Below are 23,634 nucleotides of genomic sequence, written 5' to 3' on the forward strand. Positions count from 1 at the left end.
GAGACTAACTCTGTCCCATAACATTTCCCCCTGAGTCAAGGAAAGAGTCAGTTTCTAACACCATTCTTAGTTCTTCTGTTTCTAGTCCCCTTACATCCACTCAGGGCACTGAAGCAGGCAGACCTTCATAAGGATATCTGAATATAAGTCTGAAGCATCCAAAGTCTCAAACATGTCATTTCATCCCAAGACAAAAGGAAAACATGGACAGAAAAGGTTTTAGATTTCTGAAGATCTAGTCTATGCCACAACACAAGCGAAGGATCAGTTTCTGTTATTATAAAAGGATGGACACGTTCACACACGTTTTGAAAAGCACTTGTTGCCAGCATTATTCTGCTGTAAAAGACAATGTTAATACATTCCCAGTTTTCTCCAACATAATTTATTCAATTTCTAGCTTACCTTCACCATGTAATTAGGTCTTTTCCCTTAATCCTGGCATGGTAACATGTGATTTGTGAAGTCCTTAACACACCTTCTGATCCTTACAGCAATGAAGAGATGCACCACAACCTTGCATAGGTTAGAGAAAGCTCTCTTTGCCCTTATCTCCACTGTATCATCTACTACTTCTATAAAAATTGTGCCAGCAAATTCTATTGATGAAAGACAAACAGGAGATTGTAAAGGACATCCATGACAGTACTTGAGACAGAAATGCTTCTCATCATTGCAGAGAAGCATCACATACCTGTCTATAGGGAAATACTGGATATTCATTCATTGGGACAAAGAAAAATTAAATAAACTTATACACTTACATTCCTTCCATTATCCCTCTGCTGACAGGACAGCAAGAGACTGCCTTGGCCTCACACTCCTGTCACCTGCTATTCTCTTCTACAAGCAGAATTTAACATCTTTGTCATATGCTGATTAAACTCCATTTAGGAATTATTGCTTCCCACTGCTCCTTTTGGAAGGCAGTTTCAGAATATCGGTCCTGTGTAGTTTGCTTGTTTCCAGCTTAAACTGATTATTAGCCACACCTATCCTTGTATAAATACAACTAGCTTCTTGTTTCTGCTTTACCTGTATATTTCCTTGGCCTCCACAGAAACACAGAATCTTAGCTTTTTGCCTAGCAAACCAAGTGATCAAAGATCTTTTTCTATTTCCACAAAACAGACTGTTCATTCTCCTAAATAAGCCTTCTTTACTCATGATCAGAATTTAGAATAACCTTTTAAGCAAGAGTTAACAGATCTTTTCATATTATATTATAAGAGATCTTATGAGGGCCTCATGCCTCAACACATCTCTATTGTTTCAGGGTGTATGGTGGGCCAGCTATCATATCTGCCTTTTCCACAGCTACCAGTGTCTCTGAAATATAAGAATACAGCTAATCCTGCTTTATTTTATTTACAAAGCTTCTTGTCACTGAAAAAGTGGTATTTCAAACCGTAGAGAAAATCACTGTTTTCCACATTTGTGATTTCTGCCTTCTAGAACTGGATTTAATATTTTATTTTGCAATAAAGATGAATGTGTTAAGAAAGTAAATGTGCTGCAGAAGATGAAGTAGGCAGCTTGAAGCTGTCTATTTGTCACTAGCTGCAGTGTACAGCTGTAAAGCTCCAGGATCATGTGCTGCCAAGGGAACAGCAACCAATTTCAGGGCCAGGGCCAGAAGGCAAGAAGTTGGCAAGGAAATTCTCCTCCTTCCCCTGTACACAAAAGCAGAGGTACAGGGAAGGAGAGACGACTGGGTCTCTGTCTTAGAGAGGAGGAGGAAGGACCATTCACGTACAGAGTGCCAAAGCTCCTGGGGAAAGAATGCCATTAGGGGCAGCAGGATTTTTTGATGGCAATTTTTAGCAGCTGGCTCCTGTCAAATTTAACTAAATAATTTCCAGTACAGGCCTGAAGTGTTCAGTCCTCATCTCTAGATAAGCTCAGCTCCTGTCTGTCAGAATAAACATGAATTCTTTAAGCCTTGTTTTAACAGGGTAGGCTATGATAAAGGAAAGAGAATGGAATTTATCAAAATCATAGTATGATTTTCCTATAAAAAGGCATTAAAAATGTTAAACTATTGGCTTAGAGAAAAGCAGAGATCTGTTAGATATAAGAAAAATAATAAATTACCAGAAGTATATTAATTGCTCTTGTGTAAATTCTGCAAAAATTAAAGAACACAAAGGAACTAAATGATATTTAAAGACAGATTGTTTAGAATAAAAAAGTAATTGTATTTTACAAGATACAAAGCTTATGCAATTAATCACAATATGATTAAAGAATAACTTAAGAAAATGTATATAAGACTGGAATTAAATGGAGAACAAAAATATCCACATTATTTTTTTTCTCTTTATCTCTCTCTCATTCGCTATCCTAATAGTTTCTGAAATAATCCATTCACTTAACCTAGGAAGGACTAAGGGAGAAAATATGGCAAATCACCCTTCTCAAGCTGCTGAAGATGATGACTGTTAGACAGTATTGCATGACACAGAGAGAGAGAAAGAAAATGAAAATCATTAAACATAGTCCCCCAGAGCTGGAAACTCTAGGGAAAGAGTTGTCACACAAATCTGTCCTTCTGAAAACGATACATTAAATTCATATTACTTCATAAAGGAAGGCAGACTGAAGTACATTTCCTTTTTATAACCACTCTTTAAAATTAGCAAATGACTTAATAGATTGGATATATTACATGAAAATTATTACCATTTAAAAAATCTTACGTTTGTGTTGCAGCCCTCCATTTTGGATTATTTCCAAAACTGTGTGGGAAAAAATATGCATCTCATCTTCATATTTCTTGATTCTCTATCCTGTCAGAGCTCAGGGCTGGTGAGTAGGTCAGTACTGCCATCTTAATGAAATTGACAACCAAAGCAAAGTAGTTTAATTCTGTATTTTCTTATGCAATTAAACCCATAGTCAAGTAAAGAGTCAATTTGCAGGATTTAAACTATTAGGCAAAGCTAATTTCAAATATTTCTCATCAATCTAACTGGATAAGATATCTCCTCTTCTGAATGAGGCCTCCTTCCACAGCTGTACTCAAAACACACAGTCACACAGAATCCTTTAAAATAGGGAAAAATCATTAACTTCCAACCTTTCCCTCTCTCTAACTATTATCTTTAAAGAGATATATATCTAAAGCAAATTCGTGCTCTCCCAGAAAGGGTCTGGTCTCAGTGTCTGTTCTCCCTGTCGTCTCTTCTTCAGCAGTTGAAAAGCTTTAGCTGTTTGTTTCCCTATAGGAATACTAAGGGATAACAAGAGTAGGCAATTTTTGTCACTGTACAATAACCTCTTGTTGACAGTGAAATCTTACTTGGTGACCTCCAATACTAGAGGACCTTCAAATGAAGAAGATAAAGCTTCACTATGAAGTAATTCTGCATTTTCCCTTTTTCTTTTATTTTTTTTTCTTCTTCATGTTATAGACTGCTTTGATTGCAATTCCAAACCTCAAAAGAGAGGAAATTCCAGAATTAAGGTTGACTTACTGCACAGGTGCTGTGGTTGGGCATTTCCAGAACACCTGTTTTACTAAACTTTTTTTTTTTTTTTTAAATATAATTTGCAAATACTATTTTTAGTGTAAAAAGAGGTAATCCAAACCACAACTTTGGGCATGGACCCATTCTCTGGCCCTAGGGTAAGTGGCATAGGATGGTTTGTGTCCATGCAGCCAAACTCTCTTCCTCCACCAGAACAGGGGGAACTGCCTGTTGGAAGCAGTTCTTGGCTTACAATATTCCTCTGACTGAGCTCAGGCTTGGAGAACACTGGATGGACCAGAACTGTGCCAAACAGAGTGCTAAAAACTAAACACCACAGACCATTGCATGCCAGTACTTGAGCCCATACTTAGTCTCTGTTTTGTTTATTAGTGTACATATTGCCAGTAGGTTGGGCAGGAGGATCAAAAAGCAGTAGGGAAAGAAAAGAGCTATTTATGGTAAAGGACAACGTTGGCCCAAGAACAAACATGTATAAATTAAGCATGAATATGTTAGGCTTCAAATTAAAAGTAGGTTTCCAACTATGAGATGAGTCAAATTCTAAAACATCATTCCCATAAACCAGCAGGGGCAAGAAACTTAACTCATTTTATGCTGAAAATGGGTAAACCTTTGAAAGGGCTGAGCGATATAGTTTCTCTTGATGGCAAGGGAATTCAACCTAGTATATCATTTTATTTCTGTATACATTTTAATCCTTCCCACATTCCTAATGCAATCTGACTTCATCAACCAAAAAGTGATGACATAATATGGCTCTGAAGTCACTGTACCTGATAATGTAATGTATCTCTCCCTTTCTTCAGAGGGAATGCACTATTCAAAAAAAATAAAATAATATATATATATTTTTTTTTCATTGAACAGGAATAGTCTCAGTTTTCCCTGTAAACAGTGAATATTTATATCCAATACAGCTTACACAGCTTTTTGTTTTCAAATGAACCCATTTTACCATGAAACTCCCTAGGGTTGTAATTACTGTGAATAGGATGACATAGACTAATGCAAATCAAGAGATGTAGGAAAAAGAAAACTGGGATCAGATATATGCATTTCCCATACATTTATCACCTCTAAATTACTGGAATCAAAATAGGAATATATCAAGGAACTACTTAAGCACGGCACAAATGCCAAACTGTTATTTTATTTTGTTTGGAAATGGAATTGTACACACAAAATAACATGCTTTTTTTTTGAGATTGTATAACTATAATTAATGCAATAGGTCGTACAAACTGACAGAGAAACAACTGAATTTTAAAGATAATAAGCAGTGGTTGTCTCATACTGTAATAAACATCTAGTTCACTGTAGATGTCCAAGATGATGTATCAGCTTGAGTCTGCCTAGCTCCAACATTGCCTGCCTTGGTGACCGTACAGCATAATTGTTTTCTTTTTCTTCCAAGGTAGAAAATAGGGCAAAATGGGAGGTAAATTAAAAATCATATGAATATTGGGAAAATAATTATTGTTTAATATAGTAACTACAATTCTTTGTAATGATGTAGGCAGTGTGCATTACACTGTTTGTGAATATGGTCCTTGGAAGCATGAGCTCCAGGACTTTTGAATAATCATGCCTCTGGTATTCCTGTTTAAGAAGCAGTGACAAAATTTCTTGTTCCTACCTAACTAAAAGCCTGTGGACACTAGAATTCCACCTACTGTAAATATGGGGATAGAATTTCATCCCTAGAAGTCAGACCAACAGCAGCATCTTGAAGAAATCAGTATGTGTTGGATAAATGACTGCTCTTCTTTTCATCCAGCATGTCAGGGGACACTCCAAAGTAGACAGCTGACAAACTGCAGGAAGAGAGTACTCCAGAATTAGGACTAACTGCACCTGTTGAACAGAGAATTGAGCATTGCTCTCCAATCTTCTAATCAAACTCAATTTCTTTGCAAAGAAAAGTAAATTGCCCTTGCAGGTTGGGTATTCCACCATTGCAGAAACAAGATAAAGATGTTTGGACCCTGGTAACTAAGGTCTTGCTGAACAGTGCAGAACACATACCCACTAGCAGCTATCACTGCATGGTATACTGAAGTTACTTGCCACCTCAAGGCTTGGAAAACAGCCAGTTCATCAGTCCTGATACAAACTCTGTCCGCTTTCTGGCTGAACATGAAGACCAGTGCTGGATGGGCACCATTTATCCCTGCAACCTCTGTTAACGTGAAAGAAACAGAGGCGTGTCATCAGAGTAACCACAGTGCACTCCAGCAGGTCTCCCTGATCTGGACAACTGAGTAACTTTCAAGATCACACATGTAACTAGTTCCTCAAAAGTAAACGTAGTGTTTTTGAATGTGATCCCAGATGAATCAGACCCCTCTTAGAACAGATATGAAAAAGCACGTGAGTTAAGACTGAAAAAAATAAAAAATCTTTCAATTGCTGCTATGCTCTGATCTTGGAACCCTAGTGGCTGCAAAATGTTAAAAGAGTTTCAAGAAGCCTCAGATTTCTGTTAATGTCTATAAACATCTGAAGGGCCATCAGAAGCCAAAGGGCTTCTGCCAAAGATCACAGAACTCTGGCTGCACCAGTTTTTCCCAATTTATGTTCTCCATGTGCCCTTTTTTCTAGTTGAGAATTCCCTCATGCCAGTGAGGTCTTTGGATGCTCATTTAATACTGCTTTAGAACCTTCATATATTGAAGGAATAGAAGAAAGAAGCTTTCATGTAAGTCAGGAAATGGTCATTTATTTTTCAGTAGCTTCAATTGTATTTATTACAGGCTCTGATCGAGTTCTAATAATGTCAGTGCAACTTCCTATTCTGGCCTTTATGAGTTGCAAAAAAAACGCTTCTTATTAAAACAGTATCTTTGGCATGCTAATTTTCTTACTGTAAAATCCTAATGGAAATAAAACTGTCATTTTACTGTGAAGTAAAACAGCAAAGAGAGCAACGTACAAAAATAATTTTAGTTTTTCAGTAAAAGTCTGTCATTCCTTCTTTCCACTAGTCCAGGAGAGTAGTAAGATGAACAAAGTCAACTTTCCTTCCAGTGAAAACAAAGACTGCACTCTAGGTTTGTCTACCTGCTTACTTTCGAAGCTGCTTCTGGGCAAAGGAATCTCACACACTACTCTACAACTGCAGCCTCCTTCAGTGGCACTTCTCAATCAGGTTTCCAATGCTCTGAAGCCACCTGGCTCCGTTCTTATGCTGCACTACCTTCTTCTTCTTTTTCCTGTATCTGCATGGCTTTTGGATAGTAGAGTTTGTTTTTTTATTTTTTTTTTTAAGAAAGAGCTTAATGAGCTACTGAGCTACTGTCAGTTCAACAAATAATTTTATTGACTGTTTTTTGTTTGTTTGTTTGTTTGTTTTTTAGTTTGGAGATATCTCTATTCTAGTTTGCCAAATTAATTGACTAGTGATTTTACCTTAAAATTATATCATTATCTCCAAAATCCCAGTCCATACTAATACATTGTGGTGAATGAAATGCTTATGTGAAAACTGCGTCCCTCAAATTAATCTTTAGAACCAGATCACATGAAGCAAAAAACACAGCTGCATCCTGCGCTCTTACAGTGTGCACTGAAATAAAACTGGCTTCATAGTGATGTAGGTGCCCCCATGGATATAAGTCTTGATTGAGTCATTCCCTTACTTACTGATCAGTACTACCACAGAAGTTTTCCCTGACATTTATATAAAGCACAAAGGACTTATGGTGCTTTAAAAATAAATAAATAAATAAATAAATAAATAAAGTCACTTTGGAGACTGTTAAGCATAAGAAGAAGTCTCAATTAGAAATTCAGATGCAACTTTGCTCCACGATATGAAAGTGGGCAAATGCTGCAGACGGTCTCTGTGCCAGCAAAGGCCCCCATGCACTCACAGTCTGTAACAGATGAGATGGGACTAGTGTGTTATCCTTCTATCTACTTGCTGTTGTTTGCCCTCACAATTTAGATGGTTTCATAGGAGAATCTTTTTGAATTTTCCAGACTGTCGTGGAGCATTTTTTAACTCTCCAACATCAGCTGCTGAAGCTAGATCTGATTTTGCATACTCTTTGATTCTGGCTGCTCCAACAAGAAGCCAAGCTACTGATGCACCAAGTGAGCTCATTCATAGTGGTAAGCTCACTCTCATGAGCTCCAGCTCATTCTTATGGTTGGAGTTATATAAAGCACAGCAGATATTCCACAAAGTTCTAGAATAAACAGCATTTAGCAGCCATTTCTCACCTGCAGAAGATGGTGAGACTCCAACATTCACAGTAGACTGGAAAGGCTTCCTTTATGCTTCATTTGTTGCTATTTCCATATACATAGAACAGCACTCCTGGTGAAGGACAATCCTTTTCAGTGGGTGGAACCAAATCCTATGAAGACGTGGGATGAACAGCACTATTTCCATAGCATCCCTGTGAAGAAACAGGTTTTCACAGAACTGTGAGAGGAGCCTGTGTTCACCCTCAGGCATTTAGAACTGCAAATGAGGTAAACCATAAAAGACTGAATGTGGTTTGCAGTTGTGCTTTGGAAACCTACCACACAATGCTCTAACAGTCCATGGCTAACCTGTGCTTACTTGGTAAGTCAACAGTCACTTCTGTGCTGGAAATGCGCAAGACTAATAAAAACATGTTTTCTTATGGGTTTCGGACATAAGTAATTAATGTGTTTAAACTATTAAACTCTGAGTTTCAGAGAAAAGAATTTCCAAACTGTACTGAGGCCAAGGACAACAGTAATATGCATGTGAATTGTCTGCGTGAAGGAAGAGATGAAAAGGGCATTAATCCATTATAGCTGGGCTTGTTTGAACGCAAAGGCAAGTTCAAGGACTCGGATAAGGGATGGACAGAAAAGATGGAGGATGCCTGGGTGGTAAAGAAACCTATTAGAGTCCCAAGTCTTATCCTCTCTGCATTGACAGGGTTATGCAGGGCATCCATTTAAGCTTTCCTGTGATGACTAATGTTGGACTGTGACAGAGCTCAAACCAGAGAAAGACCAGAAGTGTTTCCCATAAGGTAGGTAACTGCTATGACAGACTGCTCTTTCACACTTTCCAGTGCTTCTCCCCAGGAGACTAAACCTGTCATCTGTTCAAAGGAGGAAATATGCTGCAACATTTTAATTTCCTGGCCCTATTTACTAAATGTGTATACAGTGAAAGCAGTAAGGGTTAATCACTGCTAGGTGATATAGAAAATATCCTTTCAGCAGGTGTATTCTTCCTTACATTTTTTTTTTTTCTAACAGACTTCCTCTCTTTCACTGCTTGTCTAGTGCTTGAATCACTGCCGTTTAGAGGCAGAAGGACATACAAAACAGTCTGATAAGAAGGTAACACAGGAACTGCAAGGTAATTCAGCATGGTAGCAATCAAGAAATGAAGAAAAAAAAATTGAATTCAGCAGTATCCTGATGCTGTAAAAGAATACCATTATCTGACTTTTCTGTATTGGAAGTAGAGGCACAATGAAATTAGATGTTTGTCTGTCCTGCACTGAAACCCAAATACTCAGTGGAGCTGAGGATGCGTTCGATTTTTTTTTTTTCCTGTGCCTTAAAAGCTCATTTTTACTTTGGCCAGAACTCTAGACTTTTGAAAATTTATCATTAATTCTAGGCTAAAGCTAGACAAACTTTTCCAAGTGGAATGCCTTACTGTGCACTCTGTGGTAGCACATCTAATCTCCCTTGGGAAATGACCACTGACTTGGGCAGACTATTCTCTCTTCATTCATCGCTAACGTGCTCTTTAATCATCGCTAAAGATTGCTGTCTCAGGAAATGGCAGATCCATAACCCGCTCGTCTTTCCACCTAATGCATGCCGGAGGTTTCGTCTGCAGGAACCTGACAGCTGTCTTCTCAGATGAGGTCTCAAATCCTGCCGCTGCCGCGGGATGGGTTTGCCAGCAGGACGCCGCACGGCAAAACCCCAGCGCTTCTCCCCACCCCGCTGTATCATTTACACAGCATGCAAATGCTCGCAGCACGGTGCAACACCTGCAGGATGCCCTTCACGCAAGCATTAGGAGGCACTGCTCAACAACTTTTCTGCGGCTGGAGCAGGTAAGCAGCTTTCTGCAAGCTCGCTGGGGCGCGCAGCCCGTGCCGGCCGCCCATGCGAAGGCAGCACCGCCACGGGGGCCGCCAGCCGGGGCGAGGCGGCGACGGGCGCGGGGTGCCCGGTCCTGCGTTCCTCTTCCCGTCGGGGACCGACGGCTCGTCCCGGCCGGCACCGATTCCCCGAGGGCACCCGGCTTCTCCAGCAGCCGCGCCCCGATGCAAAGACGGGCAGCGGGGTAGTACGAGCCCCCGGCCCGCCCGGGCCGGCCCCGGGCGCCCCCCGCCCCGTCGGGGCGCCTGTGGGCGTCGGGCGAGTCCCGGCGGCACCGCCCGCAGCCCTGCCCGGTGCTCGCTGCCCTCCCGCGGTGGGAAGGGACAGGCCGGGCTGGTTCCTGCCTCCAACTTCCCCCAAGTTTGCTCGGGTTTCCCCCCCTCCCCGCGGGATCCGCCTCGGCTCCGCTCCTCCGGGAGGAGCGGGAGGGAGGGGAAAGGCGTGTCTTGCCGGGGCTGCCGCCGCCGCCGCTGCCTTAGGCAGATCGGGGATATATAAAAGAGCTGGCCGGGCGCCGGCTGCGGCTCCACTCTGTGCCTGCGCTCACGCCGCGGCGAAAGGGGCGCAGCGGGGCGCGCAGGGCGGCGGCGGGGAGGGGGAAGAGGAGGAGGAGGAGGAGGAGGAGGTGGAGGAAGGCGGCAGGCAGCGCGGGGCTCGCCGTGGGCAACCCCAATGCGTGGACTATCCGCTGCTGCATTATGCTGGAGCTACAGTTCAGCTGAAGGGAGATTGCACACGGCCGGCTGGGCTGGACTGCAGCGCTGCCGTTCCTTATGAAGAAGGCACAAGTGAGTGCGGCCGGGGGGGCGGCGGGGGGGATGCCGCGGGAGATACCTGCCTGCCTGCCTGTTGGCAGGGGCCCGAGGACAGCTTCCCGGCCGAGAAGGGCTCCCCAGGAGCGGGCAGGACCCTGGCGGCTGCTGGCTTGCACGTCGGGGCGGCGGGAGGCGGCTGCCGTCGGGTGCCCGGCCGCCGGCCCGCCAGGTGAGGGGCGCCGCGGGTGGGAACCGCCGCCGCCCAGGAGCGGTTTGGAAGCTGGGGCGGGGGAGGGGGGGCGGGGGGGGACGGATTTTCAAAAGGAAAACAAAACAAAATTTACCGCCAGGTCTTGTTCTCGGCGCCCGCAGCCCGTGGAAAAGTTCCAGCGAGCGGGCCGGATCGGCTGCCTAGCCGTAAGAAACCTCGGAAGGCACTTGGAAAAAAAATTGCCGTAATAAATCAGTTGCCTGTGTTACGCTGCTGCACGTGGGCTACACGAACCGAGTGCGAAAACATGAAATAATTTGAGGCAGCAGTGCTGTGCCTGCTATTCTCAGTGGTTCCATTCAAGCCGCTTCGGCGTGCCGCACCGGGTCGGTGCTGTAGCTAGCCTCTTGGCATTCCTCCCCTCGCCCTCCCTCACCCCGCCGTGAAGAATTGCTCTGTACCCTTGTGGGGGTATGTGCCCTTATTTCTTCAAGTTCTGTACAGATTACAATTGCCACGCTGTGCGTATTTTCAGAGGAAGGCTAGGGGCAGGCAAAAGTAGAGAAAAGTGGAAAATTCATCTCGTAACAAGAAGCAGCTCAGGGAAACTCTAAAGAGAAAAGTTTAAGGCTTGACTCTGCGAGGTGCCGCTACCCTCCATCCTGGCTGACCTCCGTGAGAGTCAGGGCTGCTCGGAGCCAAGGCTGAGCTCCCAGAGAGAACTGCGCAGACACACGCACTGCGGATCCTGCATTGGGGGCTTTCGCCTTCCCCTTTCCTTCTTCTCAAGAAGCAAGATACTTTTTGCCTTCCCTTGTCTCACGGCAGCTGCTGGGTCCCCCACACACTGGCAGCCTGAAGACATCACCATACGGTCATTGGAAAAGACATAAAAATTAAGAAAATGGGAAGCACCTTACTAAGGTCTTTGGGGCAGTTAAATACTTTTTCAAGAGATGACAGGAATTAGAAACGCTTTTTGAAACATATAAACCTCAGCTGGCCAAAGCACTGGAGAATGCACCCATGCTTAAGGAGGTATTAATTGCTGACTGTTAACTTTTGCGATGCTGAATTGCAGCGAGGTATAGCCCTAAATGATCGGCTCTGAATTCTAACAGTGTACATCCATTGCTGCTGTTCCCTTTAGGTGACTAAAGACGCCTTGCGCCGCCAAACTATTGTTTCAGACCTTATACACAAACTTGGTAAAATGTGCTGAATAGGTTATTACTCGGAAGGGTCTCATTAAGCTGTAAGAGCTATATTTGTGTGCTGAGTTTTATGCATTCGCTTGATATTGGAGTGGAAGCAGTGAAGTTGTAAGATGTTATCCTAGCCCACGGAAACGTGTGCTGGGCTGTTTCTTCAGAGAACAAAAAACTGCTCAGCGAGCAAATGAAGATTTACAAGTGCAAGCAGTCAAGCGTTTCATTTCCTATGAACCGTAAACTTCAAAAACCAACAGAGTACTTTTGCAAATTCAGAGCAAAGCAGGAATAATCCCTCTCTCCAGCTAAACTGGGAAAGACAGGCAGTCCTGACATTCAGTACCATATGGCTTGACTCAGGGGCTCAGGAGCTGTAGCCCGTGGAACAGCTTCTTGTCATGGTGGTGAAGCATCTGTCAGCCTTCAAGCAGTTACGCTTCCTGCTTTTTGGAGACAGTGACAGACTCCTAGGTTTCCAAAAGATTGTTTCTTTCATTTTAAGGATTAGCAAACAAATGCAAAATTAGCAAACCATTAATCATTCCAGGGAGATCAGAGCAGGAGATACTTCAAGGAAGACTTTCAGCTGAAAACATGAAGATCCTTGTACAAAAAGAGAGCAAGTGATGTGGATACAAGAAGGAGGACTTAAGCACATTGTGCCACTCAGCATGTTAAAATGAATCTTCATGCTCTCCTGTGGCTACTTTTCCTATTGTCTTGACCAATATCTGGCCTAGAGAAGAGATCAGGATTGGAAAGCTAGAAAATAAGATTTCTTAATATAAATTCTGCAGTAGACTTACTACAGAAAGTGAGAACCTCTACCTCACTGTACCTGGAAACATTTAGTAATACCTGGGTAGTGCTTGAAATAAATCAGGGATTTTGACGTTTAAGGTAATATTTCATGGGGAAAACATATAAGCAGTGTAGCTGAAGGAGCAGCTGAGTCATACATCGGTTCAAATGAAGTGCTGAAAGAAAGGAGGAGTGCTGAATGCTAGGCTAGAAGTGAATAGCTTGGTCAGTTTATTTACTTCAGTCTTAACCTGACAGACAGGGGGAACCGTAGAAGCATGTTCCCCAACAGTGTCAGTCCTAACAGGATTTTTTTCTGAAACTGTAGAGTCTGATAGTTATATAAACCCTTGTTTTAAATATACCAACCCCTCCTTTATATATATATATATAAAGTTTATATATATATATATATAAGTTTTTATATATATAAGTTTTATATATATATATATATAAGTTTATATATATATATATATATATATTAAAGTGGTAATGCCTTTAGAAATATGATTAAACTTTTAGGGTCCAGTCATACAAGTCTTTTTTCAATGGGACTTTTCCCATGAATTAATCTTACTGAAGGATCGCTTGTATGAGAGGATTTGCAGGGTTGCATATTTAGTAATTAAGACTATTATTTGAAGCTATTTTATGTCATTTTGCATGCCAATATTATAACACAAGAATACCGCTGATGTCTGGACAGCTTTTTACATTTTGAAAATAGGATGACTGAACCTAGTGTGTGATACAATCTTACAAAAACACGTAGCAGGTTTCTGATTTCCTTGTTCTATGTTGGATTTGAAGACAATCTAAATAGGATTAAGTTACTGAGAAATATGCTACAAGGAGATGTCATGCTTGAGGCTAACTCAGAAGGCTTCTGATGTTACGGACTGTCCGGTATTTGGGTTGTGCACTTGATCTTCAGCTGTGGGTTAGATGCACAACTTCTTAGAAACCTCAGTGCTAGAAGGGTCTTAGATCCGAGCTTGGCTTTTTACCTCTAAATGCACGTATTATTGCTAGTAGTTAAATGATCTCCTTATGTTGTCCTGTCCAGAGTATGTTTGTGTCACTGATGTGGGAGCCTCTGTAGGCATTATTATGGGAAAAAATTACCTGAAAAAAAGAGTTAGCATGCAAATTGCCTGTTCCTGGCTTATATTGGTGGGCTAAAACAGAAATACAAAGGAGATATTTGATACATTTGTGTGAGCTTGCAGAGCCGTTATTTGTAAGTTCTGATCTTCAATCTATCTTGCCCATTCTGCAAGAAAATGAACGTGAAGCACTAGAAGGTACTTGGAGCTCATGGTGAGCATAGACCTGCTGCTCATCAGATAGATAAAAAGATCTGGTTATCAGATAGACAAAGAGAACTTGCTGGAGCCTGGAGGATGTTGCGCTATTCACTTTGAGTAATGGGATAAGGTCTCCTCTTTTCTTGAGTTTTGATTCTGCTAATGGGAGGTCAGTTTGTGAAAGTGGCAGCTGGGGAGGACATCCTGGACAGTTTATTCTTCATAAATTGTCATATGGAGAATACACAGCAGATAACCTGGAAGACTTTAGGGTAGGGGAGTATTTTGTAAGGGTTTCTCCTCCCCCCCGCCCCCCCCCCCACCTTGCATTATGTGTCTGTTAGTTTTTATCTCCGCGAACTACATTACAGTTGGCTTTATTGTTTAGACTGAGTCTTCTGACCCAGTCTACTTTCTGACCTTGTTCTGCCATTGCACAAAAGTGTAGTTTCTCCTTCTGTGCAAGACATTTCAGCTGTTCAGGTACAGCTCTGCAAGCTGACAGTGCCATTCTCCGAGTTTTGTTATGTGACTTAATGGTATGCTGGCTCATGCAATCGCCATATTGTACACGAGTTAAGAGTTGGCAAGACACAGCCCTTGGCTTAGATTGGGCAATGCTCAGTATGCAGTATGTAAACACAACACCCATTTATTTGAAGCAAGGCAGGAAAAATCTCCCTACGCAATTCCATTTGAGTGGTGTGGGAGCTGACAGAGGAAAATGAAAGCGTTTGTTCTTTCCCTGGTCTTCGGTATGCCAACCCTGAGGCTCATCAGCCTTTTAAACACACTGCAAATGCTTGTTTCTTTTTCCTGTGCACTTGCGGAAAAAGGAGATGGACCAATGTAAGGTGAGTCGAGAGGGATTAGTGTTCCTCGTTATTTTGGTAGATCGGCTGTTGTTTGCATTGTGTATTGAGTCCTGTGGAAATCTGCAAAACCAACATTCAGAAGTATTATTGATACTGAAATAACTGAAATAACTGTTAGGAGGCTGTAAAATATAGATTTCTTTGCTAGATGTTTTTAATTATTGGCAAAAGTATCAGGTATTTATATTAGTATGAGAATGAAAATTAAAAATACATTCCAAACAAACAAAAAAATAGTGTTAGGTGTTTTATTTGATTAAAACTGGTAGCATGCATAATAACTGTGGTTAATGAAAGTCGATACACTAATGAAGACATTATTTCTACTGTAAGTCTAAATAAAAACCAGTTAAGGAGTTTAGATTAATGAACACTTTGGATCAAAATAACGCAGGAAATAAATTATCCCCTAATTTCCTATTGTTATCTAATAATCACTGAGTGAAGGACTCGTTGCTTTTCCTGTTTAAACAGTGTTTAAATTACACAAGGTAGATGGGTGGGATAACCGTTTTAAATCCAATTAGGAATTTTCTGTTTTATGCATGTTCTTGTGCTGTTGTTGCTACGTGGAGCAGATTTAAGTTTGGGTGCAAGGCAAAAATAGCATCAAGTATGAGTCACTACCGGTATTCCCTAAGGGAGGCCCATGTGGTATTCACTGCTAGTGCCGTGCTTTGCAAAGTGGTCAAGTCCTGAGCCTCCAGATCAACACCTGAAGTGATGCTAGACATGAGACAAGGTGGTGCAGGCTGAGGCGTGCGGGTTCCCCCCTGCAGGCCCAGTGCTGTGCACTGATGGTGGTCAGTTCTTCAGGGAGCTCCTGGAGGGGTCTCTCAACCAGGTCTACTGCAGACCCTGCTTTCAGACACCTGCTAAGCCTCAACCTTCACTGCTGTTAAACAGCACTTGTAAATATGTGGGAACAGCAGTATTTGTTGTTTTGTTTGTTTGTTTTCATTTTCTTCTTTAGTGCTTCAAATCTTACTGGATGGAGAAGATCAGGTACAGGAATGACCTTCAAGGTCCTATTTAGCCCAAGCCTTAAGAGCTACCTCTTCTCACATCTATGATTTGGTGCCTGCTTAACAGCCATTCACATGGTGTTTCTTAATGTTCCAGTGAAGACTTTCCAGGAATCAGGCTGAGTATCTTGGTATTCCCTCCACCCATATTGACTTCCCACTAGTTTTGGGCTGTAGAGATGGGGAGTGTGTGCTGGCAGCCATGGGGCTGGAGCACAGCTGGATTGCAGACCAGCTCAGACCAATACTACCAGGTCTAGGCTGGACCATCACAAGAGGATGAGTGTGTGGTCTACAGAGATTAATTGTGGATTTGCCTTGATTCAGTTCATGGAGAAAAAGGCTAATCTAAAATAATTTACTTGAGTACACTCACTGGAGTGAGACAGACCCAGATTCTAATCTTTTCTCTGGGGGGAACTCAAGTCTCTAAGGAGGGTCTAATCATCCACTCCATTTTGTTGAATCTGTTCTACTTTGTATAAGTAATTATGCATTGTGCCAGAGGAAAAAACAAATTAAAAAAGCATAACTTTAGTGTTGCTCCAAATCTGAACTGGGTCCATGCATATGAAGATTTTAACTCTTCTGGGTTAAGTCACACTTTAAGACCAAATTAAGTAAGCTGCTAGGTTTATTTGTTCAATCTCAAAGTGGGCTGACATATGAACTAGGAATGTAGGGGGGATTACCTTTCAGGCCATAAGGCCAAAATCACAGTTTGTGAATTATGCCAGCCTTTGAACCTCCAGAAAGATTTAGGAGTCTGCAAATCAAAGTCTGTAAAAATCAGTCATCCAGTCCTACCTCTTTGTGTAACTTGGTATTTCCAAGTGTGGTCATCCATATGACTGAACCTAGCTTCAATACAATCACGTTAACTGTCTCAGTGAAAATAAATTCTCATCTAGTGTCTTCAGCTGGTCTGCTGCCTTTCATTTGTTTTGCTGCCAAGCTCCAAGGACTTTAATTTACTGACAGTTAAGGCCATGTATAAGTTTAGTCCAGTCTGGTCTACCATCTCTTCATTAGAAATATCTTAACAAGTTTAGAAGCACCCTAAGTATTGCTTTGGAAATATCTTAAGTATATGAAGTCTATTTATTTATTGTGTGATAGAAACTGAGTTCTACATTTGCTTTGGCTGGGATCTCTATACTTGATGTGGGCAGGATCACATGTACTGATACTCTTGTAGTGTCTTTCTTCATATATGAATGGCACTTCCTTCTTTTATTTATTTATTTTTTTTTCCTTGCAACTACTGAAAGTTGGGAAGGAGTCCATATATCTCATCCCGTTTAACCCATGTACACATATATACAGAGGAGCACACACCATGCAAAAACAGTGATACATATTAAGTATTCTTTGTCTGTATGTCAGCTTATGCTTGTGCACAAACTTATATGCAGTTTAGGTCTAAAAGTGGTGTGCAAGCCTTCTGCCCAAGAGGTTTGGAAGTCTGTGTGTAACATGGGAATAGCTGAACCCTGGGAATGTCCAGGTTCAGCCTAGAATAACATGTGTGCAGAAATACGTGCCAACTGTGTGTATTTCCTTTACAGCAGAGACATAATCTGTGTGTGAATTCGCACTGTGCTTTACAGCAAAAGAAGTAAGGCAGAGGATAAATGAGTACTTTAACACAATAGAACTAACTCAGAATAAAACTTTATCTGAGTCCTACGCTGGATAATATTAAACCATTTTGTCAACTGGATCTATAGCTTTTTCTTTGTGTGTTTTTGTTCTTTGTGAAACAGAATTCAGTGACAGGTAAAGTTAATTCCTCATTTTCTGAGGAAGAACTTAGTGATCCTTTTTTTTTTTTTTTTTTTTTCCTTTCTGAAAGAGGCCTTATGATGATATCTGAAAAAATAAATACATTTTATTTGAATATGGAAGTCAGAGGGAAAAAATACAAAATTTTCTTTGCTACATTGTACTTGCTAGGTAGCAGCAAACCAATATATGCATTCTGTTCATGTATGGTGTATCATCTCTGGTGGATTCATAGGTCTGTTTGGTAACACGTGACCTTTAATTACTTTTGAAAAAAGGTTATCCTGGCGATATTAGCCAGACTGTGAAACTAATCTGTGCATGTCCTGACAATTTATTTCCATTTAAAATAGAGAATAAACCCTGTGCAAATCACACAGCAACTCTCTTTGTAAGAGTTGCTCCTGGACAAAAGAATGAGCTTATGGTGTGTTCAGCACATACTGAAATCTCAGAGTAATGCACTGATGTACAAGGCTCATTATTTTGAAATATGCCTGTAAACATGGAGGTTTTAGGGTGTTCAGGGATTCGGTCAATTGTGTTCCTTTGTTTCATGTTGATCCAAAAAATTCCTCTGTTTATGGAGATTTCATAATTGTGTATAAAATGGGAGTAGGATACCAAGCTGCTGACTTTTGTGCTCAAACTGAAATAATGGACTGAAGTAAGGCAGTGAGGACTCAGCGAGGACTCAGGATTGATACATTTAAATTAATAATATGCTGCATATATGCAAAACAATTCACAAATGAAAATAAGTGCCTAGAAATTTAGGGAGGTTGAAATTTAGACATCCTAACATTTTTTATAAAGAAGTCCTATGCTCCAGACCTCTAATTTCCAGCCTCCATTTGCTAGTTATTAAGTGAAGTCAGCAAAATTTGTCTTTTGCAGAAAATGACACCAGACAACATTATGCATTATGTCTTTAAACTGATATAGATCTACACGTCAGATCTTCTTGAAATTTGTTTTTCTTTTACAACTTTGAAGCATGCGGGAATAGGAACATTCGTCAGCCAAATGAAGTTAGGAAGCTTGTATAACACTGCTTGGCACCCTCTTTCATTTGGATTTAAAAAAAAAAAAAAAAGTTCTTGAATGAACAGATCTTTTTGGTAGTTATTTAAAAAAGGTAAAAAGATCTCCAATATTCATAATTGCTGTCTTTTTGAAATTACTATGGCTCCACAGTGTGTGGATTGCATTTCCATTCTAATAGCAAAAACTATCAGTGCTGTACTTGACACAAGTTTAAATGGTTCTGATGTGTATTATATTCTTTACTTTCAAGGAAATATGAAATTTATTTATAAACTGTAAGTTTAAATACTGTCACTGAAGCTGCTTTGATCTTCTGTATTATAATCCCTGGCAAAGAATGTGCCCTAGATGTGCCATGCAGTCTCTAAATCCGTGTCCTTTTAAAATTCTGGCCATAAGCATAGTCTGCCTCAAACTGTTTTGTTAAATTTCTTCAGTATTTGTTCCTTTAGTAGTGTAAAGATGGATGGTGAGAGTCCTCTTTTCAGACTAGTAAAATCAGTGAAAATCTTGGTTTTTAGAATTTGGTGAAGACTGGACTCCATTCCCAAGCAGTGTTCGTAATCCCCCATAAATTCTCTTCTACTGCAGATGGAGGAAGATTTTGTCCCTTCCGATGTATGTGACCAAAATTTGTGGAATTCATTTTCTATTGTCACATCTCAAGCACACATCTAAAAATGATTGTGCATTTCTCCATCTTTTCTCTCCCCATTTAGACAGAAAACAGTGCTACACTAATTTCTTCATGCACCTTTCCTGGCCTCAGCTGCATTTAAGTCACTTTAAAATGAAAGTTCTGCGCTTCTGAAAACCAAAATCTGGAAGGTTTCTCTTTCACTGCTCTGTTTCTTTCCACTCATTCAAAGCTTCATCTCTGGTGAGTGTTTTCTACAGGTTCTTAGTAGTCTGTTGAGTGGCCATTTTTATTTCCTATCAACTTTTTGAGACCCACTTCAAAAATTAATCTCTTGAATAACCTCTGTTTACTGCATTTCATCTTGTCTGTAAAAAATTAAGCATCTTGGGATTAGAATGAATCTCCTGTTCTGTGGAATATCTTAATTTATGTGATCACAACACATAATCTAACTGAAGAGCCCTCTGAAATATTGGTCTGCCACTCTGGAAGTGACACTACTTCTTCCTCCTTAACATATTAATGAAATTTGTGCTTTTTTTGGAAGAGTCAGATACTTAATGAGATCAAAGGAAATTCTTGTATAAGTAATTGTTGCTGCTTTCTGCTGTATCTCTTAGCTTTATTATGTAACTATATTAGAAATATCTAATTCAGTGTTTTCATTTGTCCTTTAAACCAAATGGGGTGAATTTCTTGTTTTTTCTTCACTTTCTTTCTCATCAGCATTTTTTTTTAATCTCACATGCAGGTTTTAGTGATCAACTAGATATCTGCCACTAATAGATTGTCTGCAGCACTTTTGGTCATTTCACGCTGCAACAGAATGTTGTCGACCTCTACAAATGGTCTGAGACATACGTAAAGTTAATCTGATTTTAGCCTACTGGTTTATTTCTATTGCAACAAATCCCTCATGTTTTGCACCCAAAAACATTACTTCAGTTGCTGTTGAATTTTACCTGTTTGAAGTGGTAGTTGTCCAACTGTGATGTGCTTTTTGGCTTTATCTGCTATGATTGGTTCATCTTCTTAACCTACATGTTCCATTACTTATTTCAGATTAAATGGCACAATTCCAGCAGTAGGAAGAATTTATTTCTTGTGCAAACTGACAAGTATCACTTGAATAAACTAGATAAGGAACTGCATCACTTATGATGCACTAACTCAAATCTTACTGGAATTTTAGAATATAGACATTGAAAAATGTATACTTTTGAGGAGATTTGCACTAATCTCAGTGATGGGATATATTTTCTGTAGGATTCATTTCAGAAGTCAAAAAATTTTTGTGATAGGCCAGGCAACTTAATGTTCTTTTAAAAGAGCAATTCTAGGAAACTCTGGAGAACTAGCTGTATAAGTCATCTAAGAATCATATTAGATCATGAGTTTACATGAGTTTTCCTATCAGCACGTCTGTAGCAAGGGTGCAGTTGAACATGCATCACAATTGTTTCACTACTGATAACTATAGTTCTTTCTAATTCCCACAAAATCGTTTGACCAAATGTAAAGCTCTATAAGAATTAAACTTACTACACGCAATTTACAACTGCATTTTTTCATAAGTAACCCCCATGAAAATCATCACTAAAATCAAAGTAAAATTGCAGTTTCTTTCAAAGGGTTTTGTTTTGTTTCATCATTGCGAATGTTGTGAAGATATCTACATTTTATCAGTTACTTACTAAATTAAAAGTACTGTATCACTGGTGTCTTAAAAATTATATGTGAAAGGCATTATATTTCTCCAAAATTGTAAAGAATTGAAAGACTGTGCTTGCATGTTGATATATATCAGAGGAATGTGCGCGGTCTTCCTGAAAACATAGGGGATTTGTGGAGCTAGCAGTTGTTAGACTGTACAGCATGTAATTAATCCCCTGCACCACCACTACACACACACACACACACACACACACACAAAAGCAAACAAACAAACAAAACAAACAAACAAAAAACAACAACAAAAACACCTCAAACCCACACACAAATCACCTGGATATTAGAGTTACAGTTTGTGTGGAAGGGTCTAGAGTTTTGGGCAGGATATAATTTACAACTCAGATTAATTTTACAGTAAAGGCAGGGTGTTCATAACTTGGAAAAAATCAGTGATCATGGCGTTCCCTTCATTTTCTTAAATATGCAGTAACTCTTAAACACATTTACTCTTAATTCATGTCTTCAGAGTTAATGAATATGTCCAGAGTTTAAAAAAGATTTTTTCTTAACAGCTTGACTCTATTGTTGTGTTGTCAGTAGATCTGTATTTAAATCACTCAATAGGAGGAAGGTGGGAACTCTATATTAAGAGCTAAATAAAAGGAATAGAAAATCCCAGCTCCTGTAAAAGAAATGTTTTAATGTAGTAAGATTCTTTGTGTTTCAAAATGGGTGAATAAAGGGAAAGTGATGCCGTGACCTGCTTAGATTTTCTCCCCTAAAATGGTCTAAGAAGAAAACTAAGTAGCCCCATATTGTACCTTCCTTATCATAACAGTCTGAGGAAAAATGGTATCCGGACAGAAAGCAAAGTGTAGGAATAAGTTGTTAATTTGTAACATGGCAAAGCCTAAGTGGTGATGTTCTTTAATTGTCAGCAACCTCATATAGTTCAATCTGGAAGGAGGGTTTACAGATTAATGACAACATGTGCAGGCTACATAAATTACTCAGGTTAATTGAAACTAAAAGAGATTCTAAGGAACTTTTTAAAGGTTTAGAGAAGACAGGAGAACAGATGGCATGATGGCAAATGGAGTTCATTGTGTAGAAATGCAAGGGGATGCATTTTGGAAGGAGTATTTTGAACTAATTGTAACTACATAAAAAACAGTAGTTTACATCGGTTGAAAAATACTTCCAAGCTCTTTTTTAATTTTCTTGTATCTATACATGGTCAAGAAAAATGGATGAAAAATCTGTGTATTGTACCTGTGGTAGAACAAATTAACAAAGATACTGGAATGTAGAGGAAGCAGAAAGAGAAACATAAAAAGTGTAATGTTTTTTATGATGGTGATAGTCAGCCACCTTGAACAAAGTCCCTGTTGCTCCATCAGAAAAAGGAATATAACAGAAATAGTAATCCCCAAATAGACAAAAGCATTGTATGGAAACAATTTGCATATGAAGGTAGACTGAAAGCTGAAGGAAAGAAACTACTGAGTGAGATGTCTAGGAAGAGTGGTATAGAAGTAGTGGAGAGAATGATTACGGGACTTTACTGATCTTTTCATTATTACAGGAGCAAAAAAATATTCAACACGGTTGAAAGTCAGAAGATGCTAAAACAGACAGTGCTACCTTCACACACAATTACTAGTCTGGAAAACTTTTTGACACTGGGTATAATGTTGCTTGAAGTGCAGCTTGATAAATGTCAGTCAGCCCAAGAGGTCACTGGTGAAGAGTAGTTCCAGTCTTCTCATCCTTGCACATCTCTTTTCCTCCTCCAGTCATTCCTCAGGGATTAGTTTTGTGTCTCTGAGTTGAATTAGCTAGTCACTGTCTCTGAATTTACTGACGTGGTGAAGGGTCGGATGAATGTCAGAGCAATGGAAGCTACAGAGAAGGAGGTGCTGAGAGCTCTCTTTCAGCAGCAGGGAGCTGTTAGATTGCTTCAGCCCATCTCATTATCCTTCCCTGAAGAAAAAAGGATTATATGCCTAAATAGGTTAAAAGACATGGTTACTTTAGTTTACACTGTGACCATGAAAGCTTGCTTGTCTTCTAATTCATGGAATTAGAAAGAAATATATCATATAGGCAATATATTCTGCAAGTGTGAATGATCTTTGCTTTTTTTTCTTTTCATTGGCTACCAGACTCATCATGTACAGACCTGACACTTCTTATTTTTCAAATATTCATTGCTTTAATTGCATGAGTGAGATTTGGACTAATTATAAACTCAGTTTCATATACAACCATCTGCCAAAATTACCATCTGTAACAATTCAGTCTGTAGTTTTGAGAAAAGGAAAACCCTTTGAAATATATTGTATCTGAACTCCAATTACTTACTGAAGTAATGACAGCTGAGACATTTATGCTGAAAGATCTTTCTTTCAGCATGTGAGTATGAATGGTTAGAACTCGTAAAATTTTATGCAGTGCTGACACATGTAGATCTAGCCACACTGAAAGATGGTGGAGTTTCCATGGAGCAACCCTGAAAGATACTCATGTACTTCAACATCAGCAGGAAAAGGCATTTAAAAATATTTATTTCCCATTGTGGGATTGAATAGGAATTCAAAATATACTTGAAGTTTTTGATGCAGTCACTGGCTTTTTATGTTCCAGAAAACATTTTGATCAGTCCCATCCTATCCCATTACTTTTTGCCATTTTCAAT

At 40.0% G+C, this 23,634-nt stretch overlaps 1 protein-coding gene and 1 long non-coding RNA gene across 6 annotated transcripts in view; one reads left to right on the top strand and one right to left on the bottom strand.

Moving 5' to 3' along the window:
• Window positions 1-4,702: 4,702 nt before the first annotated feature.
• Window positions 4,703-9,669, bottom strand: LOC118250530 (uncharacterized). 3 transcript variants are annotated; one of them, XR_004779481.2, is made up of 3 exons: window positions 9,494-9,669; window positions 7,719-7,897; window positions 4,703-5,308 (listed from the first exon to the last, which is right to left on the bottom strand). It is a non-coding gene; the product is annotated as an uncharacterized LOC118250530 (long non-coding RNA). The 3 variants fall into 3 exon arrangements; XR_004779479.2 differs by having other exon boundaries at window positions 4,703-5,348; XR_007709132.1 differs by having other exon boundaries at window positions 9,308-9,669.
• Window positions 9,670-10,052: 383 nt separating this feature from the next.
• KITLG (KIT ligand) overlaps window positions 10,053-23,634 on the top strand; it is a 57,776-nt gene continuing 44,194 nt past the window's right edge. For 2 of the 3 annotated variants that reach the window (XM_035551785.2, XM_050716851.1), the window contains exon 1: window positions 10,053-10,396. In XM_035551785.2, the coding sequence (XP_035407678.1) occupies window positions 10,382-10,396 (15 nt within the window). In that variant the 5' untranslated portion in view covers window positions 10,053-10,381. Of the gene's footprint in view, window positions 10,397-14,576; window positions 14,748-23,634 lie in introns of those variants that run through there. The other variant, XM_050716849.1, reaches the window with a different exon arrangement.

The sequence above is a fragment of the Cygnus atratus genome, chromosome 1, assembly GCF_013377495.2.
Source record: "Cygnus atratus isolate AKBS03 ecotype Queensland, Australia chromosome 1, CAtr_DNAZoo_HiC_assembly, whole genome shotgun sequence".
In the NCBI taxonomy this organism is placed as follows: Eukaryota; Metazoa; Chordata; class Aves; order Anseriformes; family Anatidae; genus Cygnus; species Cygnus atratus.